At 43.6% G+C, this 16987-nt stretch overlaps 1 protein-coding gene across 5 annotated transcripts in view; it reads right to left on the bottom strand.

The window, feature by feature from the left end:
* LOC115102892 (unconventional myosin-IXb-like) overlaps nt 1–16987 on the bottom strand; it is an 81894-nt gene that overhangs the window by 28304 nt on the left and 36603 nt on the right. For 4 of the 5 annotated variants that reach the window (XM_029623310.2, XM_029623307.2, XM_029623309.2 and 1 more), the window contains exons 6-27: nt 15482–15582; nt 14704–14827; nt 14485–14574; nt 13454–13570; nt 12357–12491; nt 12045–12166; nt 11663–11804; nt 11193–11382; nt 10872–10950; nt 9602–9694; nt 9363–9402; nt 9044–9166; nt 8773–8853; nt 7930–8163; nt 7640–7789; nt 7254–7411; nt 6832–7143; nt 4773–4955; nt 4302–4389; nt 1900–2106; nt 306–424; nt 79–182 (exon numbers count right to left, since the gene is read on the bottom strand). In XM_029623310.2, the coding sequence (XP_029479170.2) occupies nt 79–182; nt 306–424; nt 1900–2106; nt 4302–4389; nt 4773–4955; nt 6832–7143; nt 7254–7411; nt 7640–7789; nt 7930–8163; nt 8773–8853; nt 9044–9166; nt 9363–9402; nt 9602–9694; nt 10872–10950; nt 11193–11382; nt 11663–11804; nt 12045–12166; nt 12357–12491; nt 13454–13570; nt 14485–14574; nt 14704–14827; nt 15482–15582 (2992 nt within the window). The remainder of the gene's footprint in view (nt 1–78; nt 183–305; nt 425–1899; nt 2107–4301; nt 4390–4772; nt 4956–6831; nt 7144–7253; nt 7412–7639; nt 7790–7929; nt 8164–8772; nt 8854–9043; nt 9167–9362; nt 9403–9601; nt 9695–10871; nt 10951–11192; nt 11383–11662; nt 11805–12044; nt 12167–12356; nt 12492–13453; nt 13571–14484; nt 14575–14703; nt 14828–15481; nt 15583–16987) is intronic. The other variant, XM_029623311.2, reaches the window with a different exon arrangement.

The raw sequence follows: 16987 nt of genomic DNA, 5'->3' as shown, positions 1-16987 counted from the left end.
TTAACGCCAGCCTAAAATAGAGCCCTGAAGCTGGAAGGCACAGGGAGCAGTTTGCTGTAGGGGGCAGGACTACATTACCTCCTTTTTCAGATTGTGTATTCTCATTAGTCCGCTTCCCGTACTCAGGTGGCTGAGAGTCTCTATTGGGCCATTTCTTCATAATCTTACTGAAAAAGCCAAGTCTGTGGAACACAAAATGCTAACATTTAACCATGACAAAGAACATAGTATCATCTCCATTCAATATACAGGAAAAAAAACAAATCAATTATGGTTTACAGCCTCCTTACTCCTCCCGCCTTTACCTCTCAGGTGTGGTTGGCTGGGATTGGCTGTAGTCTTTGATAATTGAGCTCTCATTGGTACTCCTGGCTGGGAGGCTGAACCTTCCAACATCCGTGGTAATATCTGAAGATTTCTGAAACTGAGGGAAAACAATTACTGACCATCTAAGATTGTATGACATGAGACAACAACCATGCTGGGGAAAACTCCCAGGCCCAGCCACACCAGTTAGTTAGCTAGTTCCAATGATGTATATAAACCCTAGATGACAGTTGGGAGTGATGTTTTGAAGCCAGAGCGCAGCCATTTTTGTGCAGCCATTTTCCCTCCATTGTAAAAAAAGATTTTTGAAGTTATAGAAATGCCTTTAATGTCTACATTTGTTTTTGAGAATCCTTAGTTGCTACATACATTTTTGGACTTATAAATTAATGATAAACCCATTGATTCTTGATGTTTTTTGTTGTTGAAGAATATACCTTATAAATGCCTCCTTGAGCTTAATTCAACTGTCGTACCCCATCAGAACCAGACATAAGCTTTTTTTTCTTACTTCAATGTTTGTAAACAAGTTAAATGTAAACAAACACTGTACATCCCCAAAACATGGTTAAAAAAATAATTTCCTCAATGATCAGTCATTGCATTCATAGCATCGATCCCTCCGCTTTTTTACCAAAACATTTTTTAGAGAGTACTAAAGCTACTGTCCCCACTACAACAAAGAAATACTTAAATACAGGTATTTTGTCTTTGAAACATTTGATTGAAATACTGTAGAATTCCATTCGTTCCTATGGAGGACTGCTCCTCCTGAGGAGTGCCAATATGGCGGCCAATGGCTTCAAAGCCACTCATTTGGCCAATACATAGCATAATAAATCAAGGGTGTATATACATCATTGGTTAGTACCCAATTCCCCAGCAGGAACACCGGTCTGCCTGCATCCACCACACCCATAGCCAAGTTCAGTCCCTCTCCCTTCCTGCTCCCCGAAGAGTGCTCTCTTACAGTAATCTCCCACCATGGACGTCAAAGGAATGGACTGAGATAAAGGAACATGGTGGACACTCCCTCTTAACCCATGTTTAAACCTTCAGCAGCATCATGAGCCTAACCTCTGCCTGACGTATGACCTTTTTTGCTGTAGTCAATTGAGGGCAGCAATGAACATCACAGACTAAAATATTAGTTATCATTGTGTATCTTGATTGCCACAAACCTGTGTGCTATATGAGAGGCTATAGTTTGTAGAACAAAACAATTATTAGCTCTCTTTACCAACAGAGAATAAACACAAGGACAACTGGGGAACTAATCCCATTACTACTCCCATAACATTGAACTTGTATCAATGGGATGTGAACTGTACATGGTTTTGATGGTGTTGCCTAAACATTGTGACAAAAAAGGTCAGAAACAAGCTGCAGCAACCAGAGAGCCATCTAGCCACTGTAGAACATTGCAGACCCATCCAGCCGGGGACTGTGAGACGAGCGGAGATGAGACCCTGTCTTAACATACACAAAGCCTGCAGTGCATGCACAGCAAGAGTCAGTCAGCGTGCAGTGCCAGGGCCCGTAGTAGTTTTCCATAGTCAGGCCGGTTGGTACCTGGACCTCAGGTTTGCGTGGACGGATGTGGACCTCTGGTTGGTTGGACTGGCCCATGCCACTGACCCCCGGTGAGGGGCTCATGGGTGGGAGGGGGAAGCTCCAAAACTCGCTCTCCTGGGAACCCTTAAGGTTAAACATCAGCCCGCTTCGGGCGTAGGCTAACCGCCGTTTGTGATTGGGCCGCTTGCGGGAGCGCACCCTGACCTATGGTGGCCAGGAAAGGTCAAGAGGCACTGGTGAGTTGAGGGACTGAGAGACCCCTCACTGTTCAAGGTTCAGTAGGAACAAAATGGGAAAATACATTTTGAAACAGGTGGTCGCATGTAGAATTTTCTTAAAAGTTAGAAAGTGGCAGAAGATTTACAATGTAAGTTTACTTTTAATCCGACTATTTCAAGACATGGCATATGAGGGTGCAGTGGGTTGGACCATTCTTTTGTCATCAGTAATTTCGGGAAAAAACGTAACCTAATTGGAAATATATATATATTTATTTTGACTTCATATGTTGGTGGTGCTGGAGATGATGAATATGAAGTAGACATTTTTTTTTTTAAATTGAACTTTTAAAACCTGGAAATCACAAGATCATTAAGACAGTGGATGAATCAAACGCATTATTATCTAAGTATTGAAAAAACGTGGACTACAGATAAAATAGAACAATTGGCATAAAGTATAACAAGCCCTAGAAATATCCAAATGATCAATTATATTGAAAAAAAAATTGAGAACAAACAATATGGGTATGGATACTGCGGGAACATGTAGGTTTGGGCAAGTTTGAAATCATTAATGTTTGTCATCTTTATTTGTCTTTATGTCAAAAGTTGGAAAGTCCCAGTCATCATCATGTCTAGTTTAGTGGTTCCATTTCTGTGAAATGTTAAGTCGTCTTAAACTAAATCTTATACCCCCCAAACATAGAATGCTGAATTAGATTTTTTCGGTTATAAAATGTTTTCCCGCTTCGTGCCTACTGACCAGCTGAAGAGTGGGATCCATCCATGTTTGTGTCAGCATCAGCAGGGGGTTAGGAAATACAGTAACAACATGCCATATAGCCTCTTAGCTACAGTTGAAGTCGGAAGTTTACATACATTAAAACTCATTTTTCAACCACTCCACAGATTTCTTGTTAAAACTATAGTTTTGGCAAGCCGGTTAGGACATCTACTTTGTGCATGACAAGTCATTTTTCCAACAATTGTTTACAAACAGATTATTTCACTGAATCACAATTCCAGTGGGTCAGAAGTTTACACGAGTCCTATATCGACATAACCTGAAACGCCACTCAGCAAGGAAGATGCCACTGCTCCAAAACCGCCGTAAAAAAGCCAGACTACGGTTTGCACATGGGGACAAAGATCATACTTTTTGGAGAAATATCCTCTGGTCTGATGAGACAAAAATAGAACAGTTTGGCCATAATGACCATCGTTAAGTTTGGAGGTAAAAGGGGAGGCTTGCAAGCCAAAGAACACCATCCCAACCGTGAAGCACGGGGGTGTCAGCATCACGTTGTGGGGGGTGCTTTGCTGCAGGAGGGATTGGTGCACTTCACAAAGTAGATGGCATCATTAGGAAGGAAATGTATTTGGATATATTGAAGCAACATCTCAAGACATCAGTCAGGAAGTTAAAGCTTGGTCGCAAATGGGTCTTCCAAATGGATAATGACCCCAAGCATACTTCCAAAGTTGTGGCAAAATGGCTTCAGGACAACAAAGTCAAGGTATTGGAGTGGCCATCACAAAGCCCTGACCTCCATCCTATAGAAAATGTGTGGGCAGAACTGAAAAAGCGTGTGCGAGCAAGGAGGCATACAAACCTGACTCAGTTACACCAGCTCTGTCAGGATGAATGGGCCAAAATTCACCCATCTTATTGTGGGATGATTGTGGAAGGCTACCCAAAACGTTTGACCCAAGTTAAACAATTTAAAGGCAATGCTACCAAATACTAATTGAGTGTATGTAAATGTCTGACCCACTGGGAATGTGATGAAAGAAATAAAAGCGGAAAGAAATAATTCTCTCTACTATTATTCTGATATTTCATTCTTAAAATAAAGTGGTGATCCTAACTGACCCAAGACAGGGAATCTTTTCCAGGATTAATGTCAGGAATTGTGAAAAACTGAGTTTAAATGTATTTGGCTAAGGTGTATGTAAACTTCCGACATCAACTGTACCTGTGTGAGTGATAAGTAATGAGGCAATAGAATAACATTAATGACAGTCACATACAGTATGAGACCAGTACCTCAGTGGCAGAGGGAGAGCTGTGATACGTAATGGTGTAGAGTGTAATAGTAATAATTACATTACGAGAGAAGAATACCTCAGTAGTACATATCTAACGTGTATGAAGGAACAATAGTAGAGTAGTAGTACCTCAGTAATGGAGGAAGAGCTGTCTGAGCCTGACCCTGAGGAGCTGAGTTTGGACACGTTGTCCAGCGAGATAGACTTCCCTCGGTTCCTGAGGTAAGAGATAGAAATATGTCAACTGTAAACTCTGTTAGAATTCAAGACATTGCTATAAGATATTGATGAACGATAAATCAGAGAATGGGGAAAGAAACAACTTGATGTATATCTACCTAGTGATCCAAGATCATATTGAGGGGACATTGACGGGTCTTAACAGGTATGGTTGAGAGAAACACTAAGACATGACCTAACCAGTGATGTAGAGGTAAGAAAATAGGTGGGTAAATGATATTCGCAGTGAGTAACGCTCCCTATAATTTCAATGCCTTTTTCCGCAAAAGATGAGTCAACACCGGTGCATAAATGGTGTTTACTCTCCACTTCACCACTGGACATAACATTGTGATAACATCACATAATAATATGTCATACAGCAGCAACCCCTCCATGCGTTTATCCCTGGGCCGCTGGATCTCAGGGCTGGAATCTTCCGGATGTCTTCCCTCCCTCCTGCTCTTCCACCTCTTTGCATGCTCCTTGATATCTTCCAAGTGGGAGTAGCGCTCCAGGGTGCCTGTGTAAGGGGACAGGCTGGTGAGCGCCCCCTCTCCGTCCCTGTTAAAAAATATAATATGGATTGGATTTACAGTACCAGTCAAAAGTTGACACCTACTCATTCAAGGGTTTTTCTTTATTTTTGCTATTTTCTACATTGTAGAATAATAATGAAGACATCAAAACTATGGAATAACACATATGGAATCATGTAGTAACCAATACAAATTGTTAAACAAATCAAAATATATTTTAGATTCTTCAAAGTAGCCACCCTTTGCTTTGACAGCTTTGAACACTCTTGGCATTCTCTCAACCATGAGGTAGGTCACCTGGAATGCATTTAAATTAACAAGGTGTGCCTTGTTAAGTTAATTTGTCAAATTAATTTCCTTCTTAATGGGTTTGAGCCAATCAGTTGTGTTGTGACAAGGTAGGGATGGTGTACAGAAGATAGCCCTATTTGGTAGAAGACCAAGTCCATATTATGGCAAGAACAGCTCAAATATGCAAAGAGAAACGACAGTCCATCATTACTTTAAGACATCAAGGTCAGTCAATCCAGTACATTTCAAGAACTTTGAAAGTTTCTTCAAGTGCAGTCGCAAAAACCATCAAGCTCTATGATGAAACTGGATCTCATGAGGACCGCCACAGGAAAGGAAGACCCAGAGTTACCTCGGCTGCAGAGGATAAATTCATTAGAGTTACCAGCCTCAGATTGCAGCCATATAAATGCTTCACAGAGTTCAAGAAACAGACACATCTCAACATCAACTGTTCAGAGGAGACTGTGTGAATCAGGCCTTCATGGCCGAATTGCTGCAAATAAACCACTACTAAAGGACACCAATTAGAAGAAGAGACTTGCTTGGGCCAAGGAACATGAGCAATGAACATTAGACCGGTGGAAATCTGTCCTTTGGTCTGATGAGTCCAAATTTGAGATTTTTTGTTCCAACTGCCATGTCATTGTGAGACGCAGAGTAGGTGAACGGATAATCTAAGAATGTGTTGTTCCCACCGTGAAGCATGGAGGAGGTGTGATGGTGTGGGAGTGCCTAGCTGGTGACACGGTCTGATTTATATAGAATTCAAGACACACTTAACTAGCATGGTTACCACAGCATTCTGCAGCCATACGTCATCCCATCTGGTTTGCACTTAGTGGGACTATCAATTGATTTTCAACAGGACAATGACCCAACACACCTCCAGGCTGTGTAAGGGCTATTTGACCAAGAAGGAGAGTGATGGGGTGCTTCATTAGATGGCCTCCACAATCACCCAACCTTAACCCAATTGAGATGGTTTGGGATGGGTTGGACCACAGAGTGAAGGAAAAGCTTCCAACAAGTGCTCAGCATATGTGGGAACTCCTTCAAGACTGTTGGCAAAGCATTCCAGGTGAAGCTGGTTGAGAGAATGCCAAGAGTGTGCAAAGATTTCACCAATACAAAAAGGTGGCTACTTTGAAGAACCTCAAATATAAAATATATTTTGATTTGTAAAAAAAAAAATGTTGGTTACTACATGATTCCATATGTGTTATTTCACAGTTTTGATGTCTTCACTATTATTCTACAAAGTAGAACATACTAAAATAAAGAAAAACCCTTAAATGAGTAGGTGTCCAAATGTTTGAATGGTACCGTATATGGTGCTTTTCCACCTAACAAAACACTTTATAACAGATGTATATAATATTTTTTAGCAGGTGCTAAAAACACTTAATTTGCATTGAGGTGGGTGGGAGACTGGGCACTCACTTCATCCACTACCAATAGTTGATGAATAAGTTCAAAGTTCTATATCCACCTGGGGGATGCCACTGCCACCTAATCTGCCACTGCACACATCAGCTATCACAGTGGATAGGTCAGAGGTGAAGGATGGGGTGCGCGGTAGAGAGGTGAGGGATGGGAGAGAATCGTACCTGCCAGCCTTGGGGTCCAGGGGAAGGGAGAGAGGTCTGTTGAGAGGAGGTGGAGAGCCTCTACCCTCTCTCTTCTCCGATTCTGTGTTCCTTTGGGTAGCCTCCTGTCTGTTAACCTCTGGGCCTGGTTGGAGGCTCCTATTGGGGCTTGGTTCCAAACTGTGCTGCCTCCTCAGCTCCTTCCTCTCCAGGCTTCTCTGGTGCTTGGGCGAGGGCTGGTTCTGGTGCTTGGGCTGAAGCTTGGGCGGGGGCATGGACTGGGTCTTGGAAGGGAGCTGGGGAGGCATGGGCTTCTCTACCTCAGCCTTTGAGCTAGAAGTAGGGTCAGATTTGTGCTGGTCAGAAAAACTCAAGGCCCTGAAGTTCAAAGTTCTATAACTTTATTGTACATTTTTAGGAGATAAAAAGATGAGTCTTAGTACCTGTTTAGATCTGGTTTGTTCCTGAACAGTGTCTGCATCTTCTTGATGCTGTTCCTCTTTCTCAGGTAGTCTTTCCTCTTCTGAGAGCCTCGCCACGCTGCCTGGATCACTGTGGCCGCACGGCATCTGGTGTCCGCCCGGAACGCACGCCAACATCGCTATAGGAGAAGATGAGATCAACTTTATTATCCCTGAGGGGAAATTTGGCTAGGACACAGTAGCACAGCTGTAAAAATCAATGAATCTTACCCTACCACATAGGGGCTTTTTATACAGTGCCCCCTGAAAAATATATTACAAGGGCTGGGATAGGTCTTGTACACATTGTTGTGATTTTAAGCAATAGTTACCAGTGGGATCATGGTTTCTGCCATATAGGTACAAACCTGTATTCTGATGGCGGCGTCTTTCTTGTAGAGGAAGTGGCTCCTGCTGAGACAGGCCCTGAACCAGCGCTGGAGGATGACGATGTGACGCATCACTTCCTTGTTCAGGGTGTCCTGGAGATGCTGCTTCTCCCTCTCCTTCAGGAACACCTGGGAGAAAAAGGACATTTAGATGGGACTACATGTTTAATATGAAGTCAAATTATGCTTTTGGTTGTTTAAGCAAGAATTACTAAATCCCTTTTCAGCTTTTCTATGGAGGCTATAATGGCTAAAATGTAAAGTGTTACCTTGGTTTTCCCAATCTGGTACGTGCTCTGTCCTAGGCCCATCTCCTGCAGCAGGTTAGCTATGTCCTCTGGTGCTGTGGTGGCTTCTTTAGGCAGCAACAGTTTGAACTGCTCTAGGAACTCTGTGAAGGTGAACTTGGCGTTGTAGCCAGACTTCTGGATGCGTACCGTCTCCAACATGCCTGTGTACCTCAGCTGCTGTTGCACCAGAGCATTATCAAACAGCATCTCCTTCTACAAGGAACACAAAGAGTTGCATCACTGAATGCATTAAAAAGAGAAATTCTGTCATTAATACTGACTTAAGCGTCTGCTAAATCAGGGGTTTTCAAACCGTTCCTTGGGGACCCCAGACGTTCCATGTATTTGAACTATTCCAGAGCAAGCTAACCTGATTCAACTTGTCAAGTAATCATCAAGCCATTGACTCGGTGAATCAGGTGTGCTAGTTTAGGGATACAAAATTGTGATATGTCTGTCTGGGGGTCCCGGAGGAAATTTGAAAACCACTGTGCTAAATTGCCAAAATGCAAATAAATATAAGGGTTGGGGTCAATTCAGGAAGTACACAAAAATTCAAATTCAAATTCTCTTCAATGCATTTCAATTCGAAAAATTCTGAATTGATATTTGGTTTACTTTCTTAATTTAAATGGAATTGACCCCAACCCTGGTAACTACTGTATCGTCCTAGGTATTCCCTTACGGAAAAACAACATGAATTTCAACGTGATCACATTTTGAAAAACATTTTTTTCACATGTGAAATTTCAGGTGAAATTATGTGACCTTTTCTTTAAGGGATAGACATAGACAATCTTTATACAGTACATGTAATCCTACCTTCTCAGCATTGGAACGGATACAGCGGATGAAGAAAGGCTCTGCTTTCCCCACAGTCTCCAGCAGCTTATTGAGAGACGCCTACAGAATAACATTACAATGTATCACATCAGTTAGCTGAGGTAATGCTGTTTACAGCCCCCATTAGTGATCTTTAACGGAGTTTCAATGAAATACACACAATGCTAAGACAAGCTCATTTTTCTGGTCAGCTCTCAGTGGGAGGAGGCTGGTGTGTGTGCCTGCATGTGTGTGTGTTGGGAAAGCAGACCTGGAACTGAGCGCTGATGCTGGGTGGTTTCTTCCTCTGATGTGGGTGGAGCAGAGAGCGGGAGGCTCGGTCATGGAGCGTCAGGCCTACGATGTGCTTCAGGGACCGAGAGTTCATCAGATTCTGTAGGACGTACCACATCAATCATCATCACACATTGTTACACAACTACAATGACACAGTATTGTAATGTGATTATACATAGGGCCAGGAGACTGTCCTGTCTATGTGAACTGTAAAGACAGTACAGAAGTAACATAAACCAATAAAAAGACCCAAGAAATCACTTCTTTGATAATGGCAACTACTAGTACATTACCGTAGGAATGAGCTGCTTGTGCTTGCTGGTCTTGCTCTTCCTATGGGGAGAAAAGACAGAGATGGTGGTGACCTGGATTTTACAGGCAAGATGGATGACAATTATTATGTATTCATGGCTTGACAATGATAACGTTGGCTAGAGCAGGCTAGCTTTCAGCATAGTTTCTTGTTGATAATGTGCAGTATGTAACATCCCATCAACAACCTGGCTCCTGCTTTTCCCTCCAGCCCACTTACTTCTTTTTCTCATAGTTGGCAAAGATGTCCTCAAACACCTCCAGAGGATTGTCATCGGACCGATCGAACGAGAAGTCCAGTAGGGAGCTGTGGCTGGAGAAAAATGTTAGTTGAATCAGATGACGCAATCTCTATTGCACTCCACACTGTCTTTTCCCACCTGGACAAAAGGAACACCTATGTGAGATTGCAGTTCACGTTCAACACCATAGTGTCCTCCAAACTCATCACTAAGCTGCTAAGAACCCTGGGACTAAACACATCCCTCTGAAAACGGATCCTGACGGGCCACCTCAGGTGGTGAGGGTAGGCAACAACACATCCGTCACGCTGACCCTCAACACGGGGGCTCCCTCAGGGGTGCGTGCTCAGTTCCCTCCTGTACTCCCACGACTGTGGCCACACACGACTCCAACACCATCATTAAGTTTGCAGACGACACGAGTGGTAAGCTTGATCACTGACAACGATGAGACAGCCTATAGGAAGTAGGTCAGAGACCTGGCAGTGTGGTGCAGTTCGAGAGCTTCAAGTTCCTCGGCGTCCACATCAATCAGAACCTATCATGGTCCAAACACACCAGCACAGTCGTGAAGGAGCCTGAAAAGATTTGGCTTGAGCTGTCAGATCCTCAAAAGGTTCTAAAGCTGCACCATTGAAAGCATCTTGACTTGCTGCATCACCGCTTTCTATGGCAAGTGCTCATCATACGACTGCAAGACACTACAGAGGGTAGCATGTACAACCCAGTACATCACTGGGGCCAACTCCCTGCCATCCAGGACCTCTATATCAGGCAGTGTCAGAGGAAGGCCCAAAAAATTGTCAAAGACTCCAGCCACTGAAGTCATAGACTGTTCTCTCTGCTACCACATGGCAAGCGGTGCAAGAATGCCAAGTCTGGGACCAAAAGGCTCCTGAACTGCTTCTACCCCCAAGCCATAAGACTGTTAAACCGGTAATCAAATGGCTACTCGGACTGTTTACATTGACCCCCTTAATTATTTAGTTCTACACTGACACTCCCACACACATGAAGACACACACTGTAAAGTCCACACCTGTTGTATTTGGCACATCTGACCAACAAACTTTGATTTGATGAATTTGGCTGGAACAAAAACCTGCCCCTACATCAGCCCTCTGTGGATACGATAGCACACCCCTGGACTAAGGCCTTCTGTCTCTTCTCCTTCAATGAAGGTGAAACATGCTCAACTATAACGTTGCAACTGTAACGAGTGGCATCATAGTCTCTCTCTCCTCTTACCTGGACAGTCTCTGCAGAGCCGAGCTCGGTCTCCTCTTCAGTTCCCCTATAGACTGACGGGAGGTGTGTTTCACCAGACCTGTAGAGTAAACAGGCCTTGCCATGTTAGTCATCTTATCATCATCGTCGCCACCAAAGTGTAGCAAGTCGTATCTCAAGAGACTCATAACCTGACCAGAAAAAAAACGAAAAACTCTTGACCAATTACAGTTATATGCTAATAAAAAGTGCACCGTTTTCTCTTGCCTGGTCAGTTCATGTAAACGTGAAATACCCTCTCTCCTAGACCTGTCCAATCAGGGTATCTAAAGTGAAGCCTACCTGGGACTGCCCGGCGGCGTCCGGCCTCGTTGAAGGCCGCTATGATGCGTATGGTGGCCCGGAGGATGCCCCATCGGAACACTGCCACCGGGTCTGACCCAATCAGCTGACGCATGAATGCCCGCTCGCTGCTACGTAGCAACGCCACGATGTCCGGACGCATGTGATCCGTGTTCTTCTTCCGGAAATCCTGATCGTGATACGGAGAAGAGGGGAAGAGGAGAGGTAGAGAGATGGAATGAGAGGATATGACGAGGGTTAGGGGTTGAGAAGGGAGAGCGAGACACAGGGAGGTAGAGAGGAAGAGGAGACGGATGGAGGAAGGAGGAGAGGAAGGAGAGGCAGAGGGACACAATGAGAGGAGGAAGACAGGATAAAGAAAGGGTTGTATAAGCAGGACAGTTAGCTGTGTGATGTCCCTTCGACTGACAGTGTAGACTACTAGGTTGCTCCCCTTGCCCTTTCTCTACCATGATCTGGTATTTGACCTTCCCAGCGAAGTGTTGGATGACGAAGGCTGGTAACATCACTGTGGTGGGGACGAAGTACGGGTTGTCTTGATGCTGCTGCTTGAACTTGTTCAGCAGAGTGTCATCCGTGGCCTGAGGGAGACTAAGGTCACAAAGACTGGGTTAGGTAAAAGCAATAGAGGAAGCCAACCAGTAAGCTTCTTTTCATCTGTCCACTTCCTCTAAATCAGTGGTGATAAAGGTATAAGACAAGAAGTAACTACAGACTACTGAGATACAGCCCTTGCAGACAGGGCCAGGAGATTTTCCTGACCATGTGACCTGACTAGAAACACTCTGGGCCCTAGTTTTAGGTTCAAACTCTAGGCCCTCCCAGACTTACTTGCTCTCCTCATCCAGTAGGTGGAAAAGCCCAGTGGGTTTCTGGCTGATCAGATGGATACAGCCCAGGTTGTCCGTGTAGTCTATGGTACTCCAGCTGATCCCCTCTGCCTGGTACTCCTTCTGGAATAGATGGATGGACAGATGGATGCGTGAATAAATGGGTGGATGAATGAATAAATTACTATTGATTCCCAATTAGAGATGATTTAACTTCACATGAAGGTAACATTTTATGGGGTGAAGGGTTTATAATGCATTCAGTAGTGCAACTGACTCCTTATCCCCCTTTCATTTCCCTTATAGAGCTCACCTGCTCCAGCTTGAAGATGTGCTGGTTGAAGTAATACTGTAATTTCTCGTTGGCGTAGTTGATGCAGAACTGTTCAAAGCTATTCGTCTGGAAATCCTCAAAACCAAATATATCCAGGATACCTATGGACAAACACTAAAAATAATCTGAATATAAATCCCTTTTTCCTGCTTACTTAATGGGCCCTTCCCAACAATGCAGAGAAAGAAAATAGAGAAATTTTAAAAGTTAAATGTGTAATAATAAAAGTAATAAAAGTAAAACTAATACTTTCTAAAGCTGCGTTGAAAGGTTGTCAAACAAATGCAGGGGCATCACTTTTTACTGGAAGTGAAAGTTACAGATGGCTTTAACATTGCAGTGAAAGGGTTAGGTTAGGGTTAGTACAGTGACAAGCTGTCTCTGGGTTAGGGTTAGTACAGTGACAAGCTGTCTCCGGGTTAGGGTTAGTACAGTGACAAGCTGTCTCGGGTTAGGGTTAGTACAGTGACAAGCTGTCTCTGGGTTAGGGTTAGTACAGTGACAAGCTGTCTCTGGGTTAGGGTTAGTACAGTGGCAAGCGGTCTCTGGGTTAGGGTTAGTACAGTGACAAGCTGTCTCTGGGTTAGGGTTAGTACAGTGACAAGCTGTCTCTGGGTTAGGGTTAGTACAGTGACAAGCTGTCTCTGGGTTAGGGTTAGTACAGTGGCAAGCGGTCTCTTGGTTAGGGTTAGTACAGTGACAAGCTGTCTCTGGGTTAGGGTTAGTACAGTGACAAGCTGTCTCTGGGTTAGGGTTAGTACAGTGACAAGCTGTCTCTGGGTTAGGGTTAGTACAGTGACAAGCTGTCTCTGGGTTAGGGTTAGTACAGTGACAAGCTGTCTCTGGGTTAGGGTTAGTACAGTGACAAGCTGTCTCTGGGTTAGGGTTAGTACAGTGACAAGCTGTCTCTGGGTTAGGGTTAGTACAGTGACAAGCTGTCTCTGGGTTAGGGTTAGTACAGTGGCAAGCGGTCTCTGGGTTAGGGTTAGTACAGTGACAAGCTGTCTCTGGGTTAGGGTTAGTACAGTGACAAGCTGTCTCTGGGTTAGGGTTAGTACAGTGAATGGTTGTCTTACAGAGACGGCCTCCTCCATGTCTCGTCTGTTGAGCAGAGCGTGGTTGATGTGCAGGACAATCCAGTCAAACAGAGAGCTGTACAGAGACTTGGCCATGGAGTCCCGTGCTGTCACAGCCTAGGAAGGACAATAAGACAATAATTGTCACAGCCTGGGTAGGACAATAACAAGACAACAGTAGTCACAGCCTGGGTAGGCAATAACAAGACAACAGTAGTCACAACCTGGGTAGGACAATAACAAGACAACAGTAGTCACAGCCTGGGTAGGCAATAACAAGACAACAGTAGTCACAGCCTGGGTAGAACAACAACAAGACAACAGTAGTCACAGCCTGGGTAGAACAACAACAAGACAACAGTAGTCACAGCCTGGGTAGAACAACAACAAGACAACAGTAGTCACAGCCTGGGTAGGACAACGACAAGACAACAGCAGTCACAGCCTGGGTAGGACAACGACAAGACAACAGCAGTCACAGCCTGGTTAGGACAACAACAAGACAACAGTAGTCACAGCCTGGGTAGGACAATAACAAGACAACAGTAGTCACAGCCTGGGTAGGACAACAACAAGACAACAGTAGTCACAGCATGGGTAGAACAACAACAAGACAACAGCAGTCACAGCCTGGGTAGGACAACAAGACAACAGTAGTCACAGCCTGGGTAGGACAATAACAAGACAACAGTAGTCACAGCCTGGGTAGAACAACAACAAGACAACAGTAGTCACAGCCTGGGTAGGACAATAACAAGACAACAGTAGTCACAGCCTGGGTAGGACAATAACAAGACAACAGTAGTCACAGCCTGGGTAGGACAATGAAAAGACAATTGTTATGGCCTATAGGATAACAGCAAGAAACACCACAAAAAAGGGCTGCAAAGCTAACAAAAGCCATATTAGTCCACACGTGACATGACAAGGAAAATATCCAGGTCCTGGCTATAACTACATTCTGGATTTTTCCCTCATGTCATGTGAGGAAGAAAAAGGAAAATAAATGTAACTGGTATTAGAACCCTTACTTCTTTGAGAGTGTAGTGTAACACTAATTTGTCATTGGCTGTTGTTTGTTTCCTCTTGGTCAAAGCCTCCACCAGCAACTCCTGTTTGACCTATGAGAACAGAGCAGATTGTCAGTTAACGCTGTGTACAGGTCTTCCTCTAAGCAGGTGAGACTAAAGATATTGATTGATTGAATGACTACACAATAAATATATTGACTGATTGATTGATTCCTTTACCTTGAGCAGGTCAGACAGGGTTGAGAGGACATCTGCTGGCCCCGCTTCCAGCGCCTGGCCATCTTCTGATTGGGTGTACGTCACGTTGCCCAGATACAGGATGGCAGAGAGCATGGAAAATATCCTACATGGAAATGCACGATTATTATACAATACACCAGGATTACTGATCATATCCTGCACAAGAAAACATAGGGCACAATACACCTGGATAACAGTTTCACACACCATGAGCACCTCTCACTGGCTAGTAGTATGAGTTATGGCACCATCCTTATTTCAAGGATACAATACATATATACACGCATTATCGTTTACAAGCTACCATATAATTACATTGAGAAACAGCCACCGTAGGCCACTAGGTGAGCAACTAAGTTCTACTGTTCCACCTGCCACACCCCAAGGCCATGATCAGATGTCTGCTGCTGAAATGTTCCCTGCATTATTCTCCTGCTAGGACTGACAAGATCTAACCTGCTGCGGAAATGGGAGAGAGCGGTGGAGATCTTGGAGAGCTGCAGTGTTACATACAGACTGTTTTAGTTCCATCAGGTGTGACTGTGGCAGAAACTCTTCATGAAAAAGATAATATCAGGGATCATGACAGATGACAAGAGTATGGTACAGGGGATGTAAAGAGGAGAGGATAAGGTATCTGAGATATCTTTATAAACTATAGTTTGTCTCCCTCTGTCTCCTTCACTCTTTCTCTCTTCGTCGCACACACTCTGTCTCACTCGCCTGAAGAGTTAACCCTAGAAGTATCCATACGTACTGTTTCTTAGTGGAGGGCAGGAATCCAACCATCTCCATGGCCTGATGAAGCCTCTCGAACTCATGTCTGAGATCCTCAGCGTCTTCTAAATGAAAGTACTCCTGAGCAGAGTGACAGAGTATTTTAATTCAAACAAAAAATGTTAAATCTCAATACACTTAGACAGAAAAAAAGAGAAAATAGAGAGACAATTGACAGAAAGTAAAGAGAAAATATGAAGACATGCTTTTCGCATCTGTATTGCTGGAGCTCAGGCTTATGAACTTTAATGGGTTACAGAGTTAATGTTTACAGGTAATTCATGGAGCTGCATCTAAAGATATTTTATTTTACAGTTATTTACATATGTAAGAGAACTTGTGTTGAAATCCATGTGACGGAGAGAACTATGTACATATTTCTGTTGTATTGGATTACGCTATTGACGCATTTACCAGAATGCCTTGCGTCAGAAATGAAGAAAAACAAGAATGCGCCAGTTATGTACAAGTGATTATCCCGGCTTTCGCTAGCAACTATCTTTTATTGTTTTGTAGAATCTAAAGTGATAAAATGTCATGTGAACAAGTATTATTACTAAAAACAAGCCTACATCTTACAACCAAAGTCCCGAGTCATTACTTTGATAGTTATTCTATACACAGACAGGTATTTCCCTGATGACAGATAGACGTGCACTAACACATCATAATGTAACAGTCAGAGCCACATGATAGGGCAGTTTAGACTAGAGATGAACTCTGTTTGACACTAACATGCTGACCACACCGCTGGCATCGTGTGCGAGAGTGTTGCAAAATAAATGTACACATATACGTTATTCAATCATTGCACCCACACTGCTCACGCGCCTCAGCGAGCTCCTGCATGGCCAGGCGCTAAAATAGAATGTTATATAAGTTATATTTGTGACACTCAATGCGCTGCAAGTCTGGCGTCTCCCATCTCCTCATTTGTGTGTAGGAGCATATGCCCCACGTGGGTGATTGAAAGATTAACTGACATCCACACTCCAGTCGGTTGCAGTAATGCACAGTAAAGTTGGTTGCCAACCACCATATTAAAGTCCAAAGAAGTAAAAAAAGAAGCCTGTGGAAGGAGGAGAGATGACGAGAAAGGAATTCGGTTTACCATTTTATCTGTGGATTAATTGTAGGAGTAGAGGACCTTGTGCATTTCATTTAAAATAACAACCCAATGTTAATATCACAGGACAAATTAGCTAGCAACAGCAAGCTAGCTAGCTACATTGCCATGAATGTTTAACGCTTTTCGACCTGTCCCCAAATTAATATGGTTCAGTTTGTTTTGATATTTCAACCTGCGTGTCCTGATGGTGTCTGGTATGGGGGTACAAAATCAACATGTGAACGTGTGCATTCGGTTTGGTCAGCATGTAATGTTCGTCCCAAATGTCATCATATTACCTACATAGTGCATTACTTTTGATCAGGGCCAATGGCACTCTATTCCATACATAGTTTGCACTACTTTTGACAAGCATCC

This window comes from Oncorhynchus nerka, linkage group LG20 (assembly GCF_034236695.1).
Source record: "Oncorhynchus nerka isolate Pitt River linkage group LG20, Oner_Uvic_2.0, whole genome shotgun sequence".
Classification (NCBI taxonomy): Eukaryota; Metazoa; Chordata; class Actinopteri; order Salmoniformes; family Salmonidae; genus Oncorhynchus; species Oncorhynchus nerka.
The sequence above is the reverse complement of the archived record's forward strand: the minus strand, read 5'-3'. Positions and strand labels throughout refer to the sequence as shown.